General features: G+C 43.6%; 1 protein-coding gene across 1 annotated transcript in view; it reads left to right on the top strand.

Annotated features, from left to right (window-relative positions):
- CLSTN2 (calsyntenin 2) overlaps positions 1-17,725 on the top strand; it is a 721,779-nt gene that overhangs the window by 617,503 nt on the left and 86,551 nt on the right. Inside the window, exon 8 of the mRNA XM_088840256.1 lies at positions 793-914. Coding sequence (XP_088696382.1) covers positions 793-914 — 122 coding nt within the window. The remainder of the gene's footprint in view (positions 1-792; positions 915-17,725) is intronic.

Below are 17,725 nucleotides of genomic sequence, written 5' to 3'. Positions count from 1 at the left end.
TTGCCCAATACTTACAGAATATGTGCATCATACCTGACTTCTGCGCGTGGTACTTTGTAATACAGTGTGAGTTCTCCGAGTATTAGTCAAAGAACAACTCTTCCCCTCCCAATGGCTGTTATATTGTGACTACAGGATATCATGGCTGGGACCCAGTTGGTTTTTTTTTAAACAGGTAAGGAAGTTTTAGCAGGGAAAAGAAAAGTCCCATCTATTGTCTGTGTATGGGGAAAGAGGTATTTATTCATTGCTTAACTGTGTCTAGTGCTGGAAAATCGACCTGCTCTGTCCTCTCAGCAGCCAGAAGAGAGGCAGCTCTCCTTAACCGCACACAGAAATGAAGGTGTGCTCTGTGGTTACTACTGTCAAGCCTGATGAAATAAAATAAGAGCCCAGAACTCTGGGAGGTCCAGCTGTGTTAAAGGAACCTATAGTGGCCGATGTGATTGTCAGAGAGTGTCCTTGGCACTCCCAGAAGTCTATACAAAAAAAAGAGCTTGTGAACATCTGTAATTTTATCCAGGCACTAATGCAGTAAATGTTGGTATTTAAGGCCCAAATGGCTTCTTGGCAGAAGTTTTTGGTGGGCTTTCTGGAATCTACCTCTTCCATTTCAGAGAGCTCCACACGTATGTTCTAGAACTATTCATTAGATCAGTTGGAAAAGAAAAAGCTAGAATGCCCATTTCTTTGTGTTCTGGGGTTGTGCTAAGTGATGAACTGGGAAGAGTCCTCGGGGGGTGACGGGCTTAGGGATCCTGGCACCCCTCAAATCCTCTTTCTGCTTTTCAGAAATGAACCGGCATCACTACGCCCTGTACGTGCACAACTGCCGCCTCGTCTTCCTCTTGCGCAAGGATTTTGACCAGGCGGACACCTTCCGCCCCGCGGAGTTCCACTGGAAGCTGGACCAGGTATGGGGCTCACCTCGCACCTGCCCACCCCCGCCCCTCTGCAGGGATGGTTGATGTGGTCCAGGGATGATGGCAATGCGTCGGTACTTCACGGTTCTGGTCACGTGCTGATTTGGAGGAAAATCCACCCTGGGAGACACACAGCATCTTGAAGTCAGGATGGAAACTGCCGCCTTAAAGACCAGTAGGAAGTGGGACCACCCTTCCTGGCTGGGACCTTCACCCGTCAGTGGACTGGCCACTGTGCATCTTGTCGACTTGCTCCGTGTGGAGCTCCTGGGAAGCTGATCCTCTTGATCCCAGGCCCACTTTCTGATCTTTGTTAGCACATCTTTTTGTCATAAATGCTCTGTGTCTCCTCTCTGATGCTCTCCTTTGGGTGAGGGTGCAGCCTCGCCTTTGGTGACACAGGTTGAGAGCAGGGACCTGAGGACTTTGAAGTCATCAGAGACACAGTGCCCTGTGAGCAGTGCCTGTTTTCTTCTGAAGCAGGAAAATCTCTGACTCCTGACTTGTGATCACAAGGGTTGCTGTGTCGCACTTGTCAATGACAAATGAAGTGTCTGGTTGGAATGAAATGCTTTGAAGTGTCTGTTTCTGAGGGCTGTGCAGTGATGAGATTGTGGAGGTGGCATTTCTCTGGGTGGCCGTGTTGCTGAAGAAGTGTCAGTGCAGCAAACCTAGAGCTGTCCTCTGCTTAGATTTGGTGGGGGGGGGTGGGGTGTAAATTTTTGTTCAATGGTTTTACATTGTCAAGAAGGAGCGTGGCGGTTGGCAGAGAAGAGGGTCATAGTGTGGGTGCTGCTTAATGAAGCAGATGAAATGATGCTCGTTCTACTGCATCTCTTGTTTGCTTTCTTTCTGCCCAACCCATATTCTGAGAGCTTCTGGGGCCCTCGACCTTCTTTTCTCCCTCCAGGTGGATGCCACCTGCCTCACCGTGCCGAGGGCTGAATGTTTCATAATCCTCTCCTTTCTCTTTCCTTATTACCCGTGTCTGCCACTCCCCACTCCCTTTTCTGCTGAAACCCCAGGCACCCAGTGGGGCTGATCTCAGAGTGTGTCACTGGACAACATGCCAGAAGGAGCTCATTGCCACCGAGATGAGAATGATTGCTACCGCTCTTCCTCTACATGGAAGTACCGACATACGCTCTTTAAGAGAGCGACTCATTAACCTGAGGGAATGTCTCAATCGTGAGACAGCAGGCAGCGTGACAAGGTCAGGGATGCCAGGCTGATGGGAAAGATGTTTGAGGGAGTCCTGTGGCAACTGCCTAATCCATTCTCAATAAATCCCATCCTGCTGGACCCTAGGGTTTTGGAAATATGGCATTTGGATTAATATATGTTCTTCTGAATTAGGAATTCTGGGCCTCACAGAAATTATGCTATCTCGACATTGTTTATGTGATTTCCCAGCAACCTCTTGGCTACCTTCTAAAATGCCAAATGGTTTATATGGGATTTTTTATAAATACATAATATGAATTGTGGTGAACTAGAATAAATTCCATATTGTGAGCAGTTTTAATAAAAACATTTCTATACTGGCTGAGATCATTATAGATGCCCTTCAGTATTTCCTAAGATGGGATTGAAAGGCACTGTTATAGGCAAATGAAAGTCACAGGCTTTGGAATTTAAGCTAGGTGAGGAAGGAATTCTGGCAAGAATACTAGAGCGTGTAGCCATTCCCTTCTGCAAGGGATCTTCCTGACCCAGGGATTGAACCCAGGTCCCCCGCATTACAGGTGGATTCCTTATCATCTGAGTCACAAGGAAGCCTTATAGTGAATCTAGGAATTCTGAAATCTGCTCCCAAACTGATGACTTTAAGGAGGAGCTGAGAGCCACTGAATATCTTCCAAACTTCTCTGATCTCATTTACTACCATTCATGTATGCCTGCTCTATGCCAGGTACTCTGTGTGCAGAGCTCATTCTCATCTCTCCCCAAGTCCTGCTGGGTGGATAATTTGGAGCAGGAGACCATGACCCAGCAACTTGGCCAAGGTCACACAATAAACATGGCTAGGACCTGCTTTTTCCGTATGCTCTAATGCTCTTTGGTGAGCATGCTAATTAAAATGCAAAATGTTTACATTTTTAAATTTCAAATAATTTTTATTTGGAGAGTGGAATTATGCAAAGTGCAAAATGTTTATCCTGATGAAAGCCTATGAAACCGTCAAATCTTCACTTTGCTCAAGCTCCGTCTTCTTTGTCCTAGTCAGCTTGGGTTGCCATAACTGAATACCACAGCCTGGGTGGCCTGAACAACAGAGATTTATTTCTCACAGTTCTTGACGCTGAAAAGTCCAAGATCAAGGTGCTAGCCAGTTCCATTTCCCCCCCATGAGGACCCTCTTCCTAGCTGTAGACAGCAGCCTTCTCACTGTGTTCTCACCTGGTGGAGAGAGCTTAGGTACCTTTCCTTTTCCTTATCAGGCAGGAGCCCTATTGGACTAGGGTCCCACCCTTATGACCTCATTTAACCTTCATTACTCCTAATGAAAATTAGACCCTTTCTTCCAATACAGCCATGTTTGGGGTTAGAGCTTCAACATATGAATTTGCAAGGATGCAGTTCAGCTTACGGGGCTTCCCTGGTGGCTCAGTGCTGAAGAATCCACCTGCCAATGCAGGAAACATGGTTTCAATCTCCGGGTTGGGAAGATCCCCTGGAGAAGGAAATGGCAACCTACTCCAGTATTCTTGCCTGGAGAATCCCATGGACAGAGGAGCCTGGTGGGTTCCAGTCCATGGGGTTGCAAAAGAGTCGGACACAACTTGGCGACTAAACAAAAAACAACAAACAACAGTTTAGCTATTGCATTCTTCTACTAAAGAAATTAATATAAAAATGTGAAGCCACCTACTGATGATCAGAAGCCCCAGTTCACTTGAACAGTTGCCCACACCCTGGGAGGAGCTGCAGTGGGTGGGAATAGGGAACCTCCACCGTACTCATGCTGGCAATCCAGTGGTATGTACAGACCAGCCCAGATTCCTCTGTGCACTGTTTAGCTCTCTAGCTGCTTTCTGTAGACAGAAGCATATCAGAAGTTTCCTGGATGTAAATCATTTTTTGGCAAACTGTGTATATCTGATAAAGTCACCTCCCTCAGGAAGCCATTCTGGGTCACCTGTTGTATAGCTTGCCTCTTCCCAGTGCTCCCCAGGCTCCATGCAGAATCCATCCCAATACTTACTCTACCTTAGTCGCCCGTTCATTTGTCCTGCCTTTCTTCCCACTTTGTGCTGAGGTCCTGGAGGGCAGGCCTGTGTCTCACTCTCTCCAAATTCTCAGCGCAGATTGTAGCCCTGAGCACACAGTTGGTGTCCAGTAAATGTTTGCATAAAAATGAATGGATGTTGAGATCAAAAGAAAGGAGAGACAAAATGAGGGGGGAAGGGAGGGAAGTAGAGAAGAAAAATCGAGATCTTTTAAAACCTCCTGGTGATTAATTGATCTTTTGATCCATTTTTATGGAACATTTTAAAATTCTAAAATTTTGCCCTTTTTCACTCTCTGGATCTCAAAGGTTCAGCTTTGATCTTGATAATTTTTCTATTTCAAAGGTCTCACTGATTTTACCCCCAGTGGTTCTGTAACTGTTATAAAACTTTCTGGCCTTGAGTGGAAAAGGCTCAAGCCAGTCTAATGTGCTGTATGTATTCAAATTGCTGGCCCACCTTAGGGGTTCCAAAAGCATAATAAATGTCCTACTGCCTGATGAGACCTCATTTATTCTGAGCATAAACTTTGTACCAAACTCTTTCTTAGGTACCAGAGATCAGCTAAAACAAAGCCTTCCTGCTGAGACCTCATTTATTCTGAGCATAAACTTTGTACCAAACTCTTTCTTAGGTACCAGAGATCAGCTAAAATAAAGCCTCTGCTCTCTGGAAGTATCCATGACAATGGGGCAGACAAACACATAAACAGACAGTGTACAGTCCTATGTGATATGTGAAGAAGGCAGGGAACCAGGTAGGGGGAGTCTGTGGGGACCAGTCTGAAGGATCCTGCCATGTCCCTGGGTATAAGGTAAGGGCCTGGGAAAGCTTCTGGGAGGCGTGGGAGGGTTCAGAGGAGGTAGAGCCAGGTAGCCAAGCTGGGAGGGAATGAGGAGGGCCATCTTCAGGGGACTGTAAGCTTTCTGTGTGTCAGGGCACAAGGACAGGATGGAAGGGGAAGACGCTGACAGTGCTTTGAACCTGGACGTGGGTCCATTCATCCAACTGACACAGGTTATGGTGAAAGAAAGTACAGCATTTATTCCAAGGCTCCAAGCAACGAGAATGGGCAGCTCATGCTCCAAAAACTGTGAACTCCCTATGGCTTCCAGGGGAGAGTTTTTCTAAAGGTGGTGTGAGGGAGTGGGCCTCAGGGTACGTGATCAGCTCATGCATAGTTTGATTGGCATCAAGGTGAAGTTTTAAGCATCACCAATCTTCTGATTTCAACCTTTCTGGAGTCTCTGTGCTTTTAATCAGCAATTTTCCTCTGATGGGGGTCTGCAACCTGTAAAACAACTTAGGAATATGTGTCAGACCTTCATCTGTATTTTTCAGGGACCTGGGAGTTTGGTGACACTGCTTTGTGGACGACTTATTATCTAAATTGTTACCAGTTTGTTGATTCAACAGCTGGTTTTTGTCTCTACACTTTCACATTTCCTAAGCATTAACCCTTTGAAGGCAGTCTGACGTATTGTGTGGGCTTCCCTCGTGGCTCAGTAGTAAAGAATTCATCTGCCAATGCAAGAGATGGGTTCAGTCCCTGGGTCAGGAAGAACCCCTGGAGAATGCTCCAGTATTCTTGCCTGGCAAATCTCATGAACAGAGGAGCCTGGTGGGCTACAGTCCATGGGGTTGCAAAAGAGCTGGACAGGACTCAGCAACTAAACAACAATAGCAAGGTATTATGTGCAGTCAAATTCCTGGCCCACCTTAGGGATTATTTTAAGACTGTGAGGTGACCTGGGAGGCTAAAACAAAATAGTTTTACTTCGAAAGACATGGACATAGGGACTTGAGTACAGTTTCAACAGGTGTTAGGACCCAGTTTGGAGGAGCAGGTGGGAAGTAAACACCAAGAGGCTTTTTATAGCATGTTATTGAGTTGGTAATTTATCCCCAAAGAATGGGCCACAATCAAAGCATTTTGTTATTCAAAAGAAGACTGATAATTTGGGGGATACAACTGTGAGGAATGCTAGTATGACATTCATAAAATATCACATTCAAGCAAATGTAACTCAGGCCAGGTCATTCACTGGGGTCAGTAGCAGGAGGTGTGATAGAATCAGGGTCTCCCTTTTCCTTTCTCTGCAGCCAGAAGACTAAGTGCCTTACAGATGCTGCTGTGGGCATGGAGGTGAGGGCATGATAGGTGGGCTGGCTTTTACATAGCTCTTCAAGTGTGTGCCCAGGGAGTGTGGTAGTTGTCACAGAGAAGCTACATGCTTCCAAAAACCCCATCCCTTTCCCCTGCACCTCAGAAGGCCTTTGCCAGGGAATATAGGTTGCCAGGTAAATCCATTACCAGGCAACCCCAAGAAGTGATCCAGCTACCCAGTGTACCTCTTGAAAATGAATCCACAATGAGGAGACTGTCATTTTAATGGGGTTTTTACTTATGATCTGCTAATGAAAATCCCTCAAGCCTGCACTTAGTCATGTGCAAACCCAGACAAGAGCAGAGGAGAAGGCCAGTTGCCAGTTCACATGGGAAAGGTTTATTAATTTACAGCCCTCCCAGCTTTCCTGTTATTTGGATATGGTTGACTCAGCATCACACATTCTAATGATCTTCCCTGTGGATTTACTGGTGCTTGGAGGGAGACAGCACACTCACTTATTGGAAGACACAGCTTGAGTGACAGCCTTAATGGACCAATAAGAGGACAGGCGCCCCAGGCTCAGACAAGGGAAAAAAAAAATGCATCTCTGAAAAATCACAGGGAAGTGAAATCCATTCTGTTGGCCCTCACCTTCTTTGTGCCAGAAATTGCAACAAGCACCGGGGGAGAGAAGAAGGACACGAAGGATCCTGCCTTAGGAGCCCACAGCCCTGCCTAGATTATGCCCAGTTTTAGAGACCTGAGGATTATTCTCCTGTAAAAGTCCCAAACTCTAATAGTCATGGACAGGAGAAGCAGTCAAAGTGAGTGCAGATGCCTGGCTGGGTGACTGTGAGTCCTCACTCAGACTCACCCACCACATAGATCCCGGCCACACAAGAATCCAAGCCTGATGCTGCACTTCCAGTCGTTCACAAATGGAGAGTCAGATTGCCATAGAAAACCTTCCAAATTGAGTATTTTCTCATTTAAAAGCGTATCATCAAACCAGATGTTCCATGGTATACTTTATAATCTGGTCACTGATAAAAAACAAACAAAAGATCAGTCACCAAAAAACCCACTGTCATTTGGACACAGGAAAACCTCACCATAACATGACTGTTTGAGAAGTTTTCTTCGTCAGTAAGGCCCACTTGTCCTTTCTGAGCACCTCCTGTCCTAGTCCCATGCCCCACCCTCCATGAAGAATGCTGGATTCCCAGTGTCAAGTAAGGGGGGCATGTTGTGTCTCCAGTGGCCCCTTCACTACACCCAGGAAGAAGGGGCAGCTGTGAGTGGGGCAGGGTCCCTTAGATCCAAGTGGTCTTCTTTCTTCCCACATAAAGGGGAGAATAAGCACAGGCCCAAGTTCCTCTGGAAAAAAAATGACAGAGTTGCGATTTGAGTCAAACACTCACATTTGTCAGACTGTCGCCTTTGCCCATTAAGTCCATTCTACTTGCTTAGAAATCCAAAGCTCCTGGGAGAGGAGAAATCTTTTATTCCTGGTGAGGAAAGTGTGTTTGAATGATGTAGGATGAGTTTACTCGCATCTGCTTTTTCAGCCACACTAGGAGTCAAATGAGTTAGTTCAATCATTATTATAGCCAAGTGCCAAGGAGTTAATTGGAGAATGGTCAATCTAGTCCAGACCAGTCGTCGTAATGAGCAAAATAATCGGGCATTGTCCATGCTCTAATTCCACAGTTAAAGACTGATTCTTGAGTGCATCGGCCATGCTTCCTCTAATGCAGTGACATACCCCACTCACCCCACCCAGCACACTGGCCTTTGGTGAGACCTGCTTCCCTTTAGCAACGTGTGTCCTAATCAGATGCAGAGGAAGAATGTCCAGAACCTCTTTTGTCTCTCCTTTAGGCAGAATCCCAAATGACTTCCCTGAAGATGCCAACTTGCAGGGGTGTTCAGAATGGAAAAGGAGATGGGGAAAGTCACAAACACAGTGATTCTTTCTTACTTCTTAATTTTTCTGTAATACATAAGCTCCCTTTATAAGCCTTCACTTTTTTTCAGTGTCCCTCTCCCTGCCTTTTCTCATCTCCAATAACTTCTAGAAACACTTGGAGAGAAGGGGGCATCTGTGATTTCATGGTATTGGCAGAGAGCAGTCCTCAGATGCCCTCGGTGCTCTTGGGTCAGGACTGTGCAGTGACCACATTTCCTGCTCTCTGGAAAGTGACTGCTGACATGGTTATCCCAGTCGTTCTATTTTCTGTAGAGATGGTACCAACATCCTGGAAGTCCATCACCCATTGCCTGAACCATGTTTCCTCCACTTCGAAGCTCCTTTCCTGGCAACCTTTCAGCCTGCCCATCTCTGTTGCACTGGTTACCTCCATCCCACAACACCTCACCTGGGCTCCTCAGGGCCCCCAGCAAGCCACCTAAGGTGCATGTTATGTCCCCAGTGGCCCCCTCACCACACCCAGGAAGAAGGGGCAGCTGTGAGTGGGGCAGGGTCCCTCAGACCCAGGTGGTCTTCTTTCCTCCCACATAAAGGAGAGAATACATCACAGGTCCAAGTTCCTCCAGAAAAAAATGACACAGCCGGGATTTGAGTCAAACACTCACATTTGTCAAGGCCAGCGCTTTGCCCATTAAGCCCATTCTACTTGCTTAAAAATCCAAAGCTCCTGGGAGAGGAGAAATCTTTTATTCTTGGTGAGGAAAGTGTGCCTACCTGTGGTAGACGGAATAATGGCTCCAAAGGTGTCCACCTCCTAATCCCTGAAATCTGAATATTTTACCTTTCATGGCTAAAGGTCTTTATAGACGTAATTAAAGATCCTGAGCTAGGGAGATTATCTTGGGTTAGTCAAGTGGATCCAATGTAATCACAAGGATTCTTACAGGAGAGAGGCAGAAGGGTTAGAGTCAGACAAGACGTGACAGGAAGCAGAGGTCAGAGTGACATGAGCCAAGGAATGCACCCACCTCTATGAGCTGGTGGTTAAAAAAAAAAAAAAGAAATAGATTGTCTCTTACAGTCTCCAAAAGGCACCTTGAGGTGACCCTGGGCCCAGCTTTCCAGGCAGGTTCAGAGACTCTTCTGTACCCCCAGTGTGGGACCTCTGTCCAGGGTCTCTATAAAACCCCTCCCCTTGGAGGCATGACCCTAGGAGGGAGGGATGAAAAGCCACTGCCCTTAACATCCCCCATTCACCGCCTGCTGTTCACCAAGCCTGTTTCCTCACAAGCCTCTGGACTAGGACCCCCAAGGGGCAGATTGAGCCTTTTATTCTGCCTTAAGCCATATCTTTCCTCTAGCCTAAGGTGCCGGTAACCTCACCAGCCATGATCAGTGGGAAAGGTACCTCTCTGCCTTTAGGGAAGAATCATGAGTCCTTTATGCTTGGTTCTGAAAAATGCTAAGACAAACTTAGAAAATCCTCCTTCTCTTGACAGAGCCTCACTTGGAACCTTAAGAATGACAGAGTTGATACATGAATGAGATCCTCTAGATAATACCTGTCATTCCCCTGAAGAACAGAAACCTGCTTCACTGAAAGGTCTCTACTGGAGTTCATACCTCACCCCGCTGTGCTCTCAGTTTGGTGCCACAGGGCTTGTTCTCAGGGGAGAGAAGCCTGCTGGCTCCAAGGGACCACAGTTCAGGAGCAGCTGTGGGAGCTGCCCTGGGAGCACCCCTCACTCAGAGGGCATGGGAGCAGCCAGGCATGAAGGTGGGGAGCATTTCTTGGTGGCCTCTTTCACTCTTCTCAGGAGTCCCAGTGATAGCCAACCCCCCACCCCACCAGCCACAGCCGTGACCTTGTCCATGCCCCCTGTCTTATTCTCTGTCCCTGACTTGCTCTCCAACTTCCTCTTTCTCCCTCCCTGGAATCAGCTCCCAAATGAACTCTCTGCTCTGATTTGGCCAGCTAGCAGACACAGGTAGAGTTTTGATCTACAGTGGGCCGTTAGCAAACAGCCACTGCTATTATTATTGGAAAGAAAGGGACTTCTGCAGAGTTTCAGGGCAGAACCATGACGAAAAGGAGAAGATTCCCAAGAGACCAAAATGAAGTGAGCCAAAGGCAGGAAAGGAAGGTTAGCAAGGTGCAGATGAAGGCTGTCAGGGCTGTGAGTGGAACTGATTGCAAGCCTTCCCTGCAGTACGATCTGATGACAAATAGATAATTCCATCTGTCGTACTGGGGACATAGTCTCCACAAACCTGCTGAGGGTCCCCTCGTCAGTACATCCTGAGTCATTGCTTAAAGAGGGGGGTTTGCAAGGCTTTCTTGGATTTCCATTATTACTCAAAGGATTTTCTTTAATTTTTCTTCTGAAGAGCCTGCGCTAAAGGAGAATCCAGACTCTTGGTAAATTAAGAGCTGCAGGAATGTAATTATGTTACCAAACCAAACTTGGGTCCATTTGTCTGCATGCATTGAAGCCAATTTACTGACACTGGGTTGTGGTGAAAGAAAGTGCAGCATTCATAGCAGGATGCCAAGCAGGGAGTCCAGGCAGCTTGTGCCTAAGAGACCTGGATTCCCCGATGGCTTTCAAAGAAACGTTTTTAAAGCCAAGGTGATGGAAGGGGGTTAAGAGGTGCTTGATCAGCTTTTGGACATTTTGTGATTAGTTGATGGTGAGGTAATTGGGAGTCAATATCATCGGGCTCCTAGTGTCAACTTGTCTGGGGTCCATGCGCTTATGGGCAACATACAGTTAACTTCTTCCACCTGGTGGAGGTTTCACTACCTGCAAAACATCTCAAAGGATATTTCTTACAATATTATCTATGGCTCTTGAGGAGGATCTAAAGGTCCTTGACTTTGTTTAATAGCTAAACTATTATTTTGTCTTGCTTGACTGTTTTCCTTTCTTTCTGCATTTTCTCGTGTCTCTGATTAATTGTAGTCTTTGGAACTCAAGGAAAACCTAGGAAACAAAAGTTTTTCTTCAGATAAGAGGCAAGCAAAGGACTTGGGGGAGGTGGGGAGGGGGGAGTTTGTTCCAGAAAGGTCTCATAGGGTCCTGCTCAGTTATAATTCTCTTCTCTGCTGTGATCTCACCTGGCTTCTCCCACTCTTTTATTCCATCTTGAAGTAGAAAGCTATACCACTGGTAAATTTAAACAAATCAAAGATGCTAATTATCCTGTACCTTCTCCCTCTGCTGGCAGACGTGGCTCCTCTCTGGCCTCTTTTCCCCAGATGAGCATCTGCTCAGTAATTCCTTTTGCTCCTGTGAAATCATTATTTGTGTCTTAGCCTGTACCTCTGCCCAGAGGCAACAAATGCATTTTCTGTTCAGTAGACATCCTGTAATACATATTTAAAATCAGTCTCATTTTACTGTTAAAAAGACAAAAACAATGTCAACGTAATTACAAATGCTTAGCAAATCAAATCACCATTTCAGTAATAAGATGCTCAGGCCTTGGGGTGTTCCCAGTGGAAGCAGCTTTGACTCAGTTGCCACTGACTATGACTTGTTCCTATCTTTCTAGACTGCTTTGGGGATTAGGTACCAGGGAGAGGGGAGGGAGACTCCTCCTTGCCATCAAACCCAAGCGTCTACATTTGTCGTATGAAAGATATTTTTCTCCTGTGTCACTTCCACAGTATAGAAAACAAGAAATTGGCATAATTGAAACCTAATATAAAATGGCACATTCTGATGCTGCTGCTGCTAAGTCACTTCAGTCGTGTCCGACTCTGTGCGATCCCATAGACGGCAGCCCACCAGGCTCCTCTGTCCCTGGGATTCTCCAGGCAAGAACACTGGAGTGGGTTGCCATTTCCTTCTCCAATGCATGAAAGGGAAAAGTGAAAGTGAAGTTGCTCAGTTGTGTCCGACTCTTAGCGCGACCCCATGGACTGCAGCCTACTAGACTTCTCTGTCCATGGGATTTTCCAGGCAAGAGTACTGGAGTGGGTCGCCAGTGCCTTCTCCACATTGTAATGCTAACACCCTCATTTAGGAGATGCAAGGCAGAGGCACTGATGACCACGAAATTGCTGTATAGTGAGAAGGAAAATTGGATTGAACATTATTTCTATTCTTACTTTGCTCCAGACACTTTCTTTTTTATTCTAACAAAAATCTTGCGATTTAGGCAAAACACCCAGGTTAAAGATGAAGAATAGGAGACATAATAGGGTGCTTTCCACATCTCTTTTTTATCTAATAAATGTGCTCAGTCACTTCAGTTGTGTCCAACTCTTTGCAACCCTATGGGCTGTAGCCCGCCAGGCTCCTCTGTCCATGGAGTTGTCCAGGCAAGAATACTGTAGTGGGTTGCATGCCGTCCTCTAATAAATGGAAGAACCTTGAATATGACCTTAATACACATGTGCCAAGAGGGTAAAATGCACTATTATTGACTTGGGAGGATTTACAACCTTGGTGAATACGCAGCATGAGAAGAATGAATCAATATCTGTGCTGATACCTAGGTGTTTAGAGCAGGGCATGGATGTCCAGTGAGAAACAGATTCCAAGATCAGCTTATCAGGAATCATGTTTTAGCATCTTTTGCAGTAAAGATCAGCTTTCTCCTGAGGTACAGGGGTGAGAGGGCTGTTCATCCAATAAAACAAGAAAAGCCAGTGAAGTTGACTTCTCAGGGAAGATCACTCCTCCAGGGATGTCCTGCAATGCAATAACCCTGGAGGTCCTAGGCAGTGAAATTAATTTGCCCTACCTTCCCTGCTTCCTCCCATTCTCCTATGAGTCATCTGTTTCCATCCTTAATGTCTAAACATGCAAATATTGCTGCACTTTCTGCTCATTAGTTTAGCTAAAAGAAGTGCCCTTTAATTATGCTTTTAAATAATGAACCTCCTCCATCACCTTGACAATTAGTGCATATTTAGAAGGAAGCAAGGCCTCATTATGAAACAGCTATTGCACCCCTTGGTTACTAGGAAGAAGGTACTTTTCTTGAGACAATAGAAATAGGAATCAAAAGACAAATAAGCCTTGTGATTGCATTAACTTCTTGTAGCCCTTATGTGTAAGAATGGCAAACAGCCAATGTGTGAGGGAAAGAAGGAAAACTGGCATTTTTTGAGAGGCTGTTATGTGCCAATCCCTAAATACATTGATTTGCATACATTAAGTCTAATCTGCTCAGTTACTTTTGAAGCTATTTCTTAATTCAGTTTTTTAGATGCTGAAAATGAGGCTCTGAAAGATTAATCAATTTGCCTAAGGTATTGGACCAAGTCCACTATTCTCCAAAAGAAAATGGGTTATTTTCCATTATGTGTTTATCTTGTTGAGAGCTATTTACATAGCTTGGCATAATGGGGTATCTGCCAAGTTTTCACCATATTTCTCCATCCACTGATCTCAGCAGACACTCACAGGAATAATTTGCTTCCATAAAATTCCAAGGAAAAGACAGTTTGTACAATACAATGTTTACACCTATCTGCATAGCTTTTAAAAATAAAACAATTTGTCATGGCAAAGCAAGTTATTTCCACTGTCTTATGGACCAATTACTTGTTCATCTTTTAAGACCATCTTTCAAGACTCAAGGATCACATCCTTTGTAAGACTTTTCTGTAATTCTCTCTCCCATAAAGAATTAGCCTTAACTCCATGAGGGCTCCAGAGTTTTATCACACCATTCTTCACAGTTCATTACACTTCTTTGTTTGTTGGTTCATTTCTTCCACTATTCTGGGATATCATGTCTTATTCACCTTTTTAACTTTTAACACGGCATCTAACACAAATATGTGTCCAAAATATGCTTCTTAAATTTAAAAAAATGAATCCTTATCTGAATGTCATAATTTGATTTTCTATACCATGATTCCCAAACACTGGTCCATAGACCTACAAGTACCAGTTGGACTGTATAAGTATTATCTGAGGAACATTGAAAAAAAGCTTCCAAAAGCAAAATAAAATAAAACCAAGATGTCCTTTAACAGGTGAATGAATAAATACCCTATTGTATATCCATACATGGAATGCTGTTCAGCAATAAAAAGAAACAACATATTGACTTACACAACATAGATCAATTTCAAAAACATTATGCTAAGTGATGAAAACTAGACAACAAAGACAGATAGTCCATGACTTCATTTACATGAAATGTCCACAAAACACAGTTTTAAGATGGAAAATATTATAGATCAGTAGTTGCTTGGGACTCAAAGTCAGAGGAGGAGTAAACTATAAATCAGGACAGTCATTCTTAGGCGACAGAAATGTTCTAAAACTAGACTGTGATGGTTGTTGCACAACTTAATAAATTTATTTAAAATTATTGAATTGTACAATTACAATGAATGAATTGAATGATGTATAAGATAGCTTTTATCTATGAAGCTATTTAATAAAATTATTAAAAGTAACAACTTTAAAAAGTGAAGAAGAATGAAAAGGAAGGAGGGAACTAAGAACGCAAACCACAGTTCCTTGAGCTTGAGGTGTCATAAGATGAAGTTCATCAATTCCAGAATTCCTGGAAATTTAGGGAGTTAACACCAGAAAGGCTTTGGTGACTCAGATGGTAAGAATCTGCTTGCTGTGCAGGAGACACAGGTTCAATCCCTGGGTCTGGAAGATCCCCTGGAGAAGACCATGGCTACTCACTCCAGTATTCTTGCTTGGAGAATCCCAACAGAGGAGCCTGGGAGGCTCCGGTCCATAGGGTCTCAAAGAGTGAGACATGACGGAGTGATTACACATACATACAGCACACGTAACACCAGAAAGGAGGGATATATAGGAAGAGATCTCAAACTCTGAAAGCAAACTTACTTCAGATCCTTGACTGACCCCTGGACTGTGGACACACAAAGGAGATTTTGGAAACCCAGTGAAAAGAGATAGCACTGAAGATGAAAATACTGATCAGAGATTTTAGTTACTGTCTACTTCAAATGAGACAAATTTTAGAATTTCTCCAAGTTATAAGGGCTAAATAAACGCTTAGAATTTTCTAATAAAATGACAGAATAAACATATATTAGAAGTTAAGTTCACATGTCAGGATTATGGGACATGTTCAAGATTAAGAGTAAACCTAAACACTAATACCCTTATATAGTATAAAATCAAAGTCTAAAGGTACAAAGTGATCTTTAAATAATTTAATAAAAATCAACAGTCTCAGAGAAAGATTATAAGAATCCAGAGTTTATACTGTGTACAATTCTTAGTCCCCAGTATGAGATACAAATTATTAGACATGTGAGGAAACAGGAAAAAATGTGACTTAAGGTTCAGAGCTGGAAAAGACCCTGATGCCAGGAAAGACTGAAAGAGGAAGAAGAAGGGGATGACAGAGGATGAGATGGTAGGATGACATCACTGACTCGATGGACATGAGTTTGAGCAGGCTCTGGGAGTGGTGATGGACAGGGAAGCCTGGCGTGCCCCAGTCCATGAGGTCGCAAAGAGTCGGGCATGACTGGGTGACTGAACTGACTCACTGAAGGTTCAGAGTAAAACCATTCAGAAGAAACAGTTCCTGAGATGACACAGATATTGGAATTTTCAGAAAGCAAGTTTAAAGCAGCTATTTTAAATTTCTTTAAAGTTTTAAAGTAAGTATTGTCACAATGAATGAATAGATAGGGAATATAATCAATGAAATGGGAACTATGCATACATGTAAAATCTAAAGTGGAAAATGCGATGTCTAAAATGAAAGAAAGGATTTAGTGGCAGATTGGAGATAGAAGAGTGAGTAAACTGGAAGAGAGATCAAAAGCAGTGGTACAATATAAAGAGAGAAGGAGAGAGGAGATAGATTTTTTTTTTAATCTAGAGTCAGTGAAGGGGAAGGCCAAGAGAAGAAAAAAGGAGGAGAGAACAGAGAAAAGTCTCAAAAGGACCAAAGGGCAAAAATAAGTGAATGGAACAAAAAAGAATTAACTTAAAACATAATGGTTGAAAAGTTTTCCAAACTTGGTACAAAACATCATTTTTAAATTTAAATAAGGTAAGCATGCTCCAAACTGGATAAATACAAAGAAGACAACACCTAAACACATTATCCTCAACAAGTTGAGAACCCAAAATAAAGAGAAAATTTTGAAAGCACTCAGAGAAAGAGAAAAAAAAAAACAAAACAACTTTTTTTTTTCATGTGGGAAAACAATATGAATTACAGCTGACATTTCACTAAAAATGATGGAAACCAAAAGACGATGGGATGACAAAGTCTTCAAGATAGAAAGGCAGTGGCATCAGATGGAAAAACAAATCTATAGGAAGGAGAGGAGAGAACTGGAAATGGTAATATGTGAATGAACATAAAAGACTATCTTTACTTCTCTCCTAACTTCTTTAAATGTTGACTTTTACTGCAACAGTTACAAGTGTGCTGTGGGCATAAAATGTACATAGATTTAAAACACATAAATGCAGTAGACCAAATGATGAGTGTGGGAAATGGAGTTATACTGTTGCACACTTATTACATTTTATGTAAAGTACTTTAATGTTAGCTGTAATTATACTATGATAAGCTCACAATGCATGTGAAAGAAGGCCTACATTAGAGACCATGAAATTAAAGGGATGCTCAGAAAAAGAAAAAAAAACAAGCTCAGGATGTTGTAGATTTCTTAAAACAGACAAAATTGGGTGATGGTGGTGACAATGGGAAAGAACAATTGATGTGCATGGGTCACAAAAGGAGTGGAAAGATTGAGCCTGGGATTTTTAAATAATACTTAAAAAGAGTGCTCAAGGCGGGGTATGAATGATCAAGGAGGGCCTGATTTTACCTCCCAATCTTTAACTGGAATTGGGCACAATATTTAAGAATGTATGGTTGTCTGTTTGCCATGAAACAGAGTTGTCATGTTTTAGAGGGCCTAGCGAGAAAAGTCTGACGTTTGGGTTTCAGAAAGTAAGCAAGAGAAGCAACAGCTATAAGTTTAAGGGATCTGGAAAATGATCTAGAAGTGTAGGAATAGAAAGAAAGGTGGAATTTGCTGCTCTTATGGCTGCAAGCAGTTGTGTCAACCTTGTCCCTTTGTGTATCAGTCATGGGGTTTTTTCCCTATATTTTGATGCTTTGACATTTGGGGGCTTTGTGAACCCATGAAGGAAGTGCCCCCTCTCAGAGCTAGTTTATTTCTGGAGATAGTAAATGACTTGTCTGCCAGCACTCCTTTGCTATGAAAGGTGTGCTGAGTTCCTACCCCACCTGCCTCCTTTGATTGGACTTTTGCAGACCAGGTCACTATACACCTGCCCTAAAGCATTCCAGAACCAAGTACTGGACAACTAGGGACCACACTTAGAGCCTAGATCTCATTGGAACTATTCAGCCAATTTCTCCTCTTACCTTCTCTGCCTCCTGAGCAACCCTAGTGCTTCTCTGTGTAGCCCTTCGTGGTGTGCCACGTCTCCTGTTTCTAGGGATCTATGAGTATAAAAACTTCTTTCATAGGTGTATCTTACCATACCTGATTAAAACGAACTTTAGATTCTGTTTACACCC

Source organism: Moschus berezovskii, chromosome 1 (assembly GCF_049115385.1).
Source record: "Moschus berezovskii isolate FMDL1 chromosome 1, NW_MosBer_1.0, whole genome shotgun sequence".
Lineage (NCBI taxonomy): Eukaryota > Metazoa > Chordata > Mammalia > Artiodactyla > Moschidae > Moschus > Moschus berezovskii.
The sequence above is the reverse complement of the archived record's forward strand: the minus strand, read 5'-3'. Positions and strand labels throughout refer to the sequence as shown.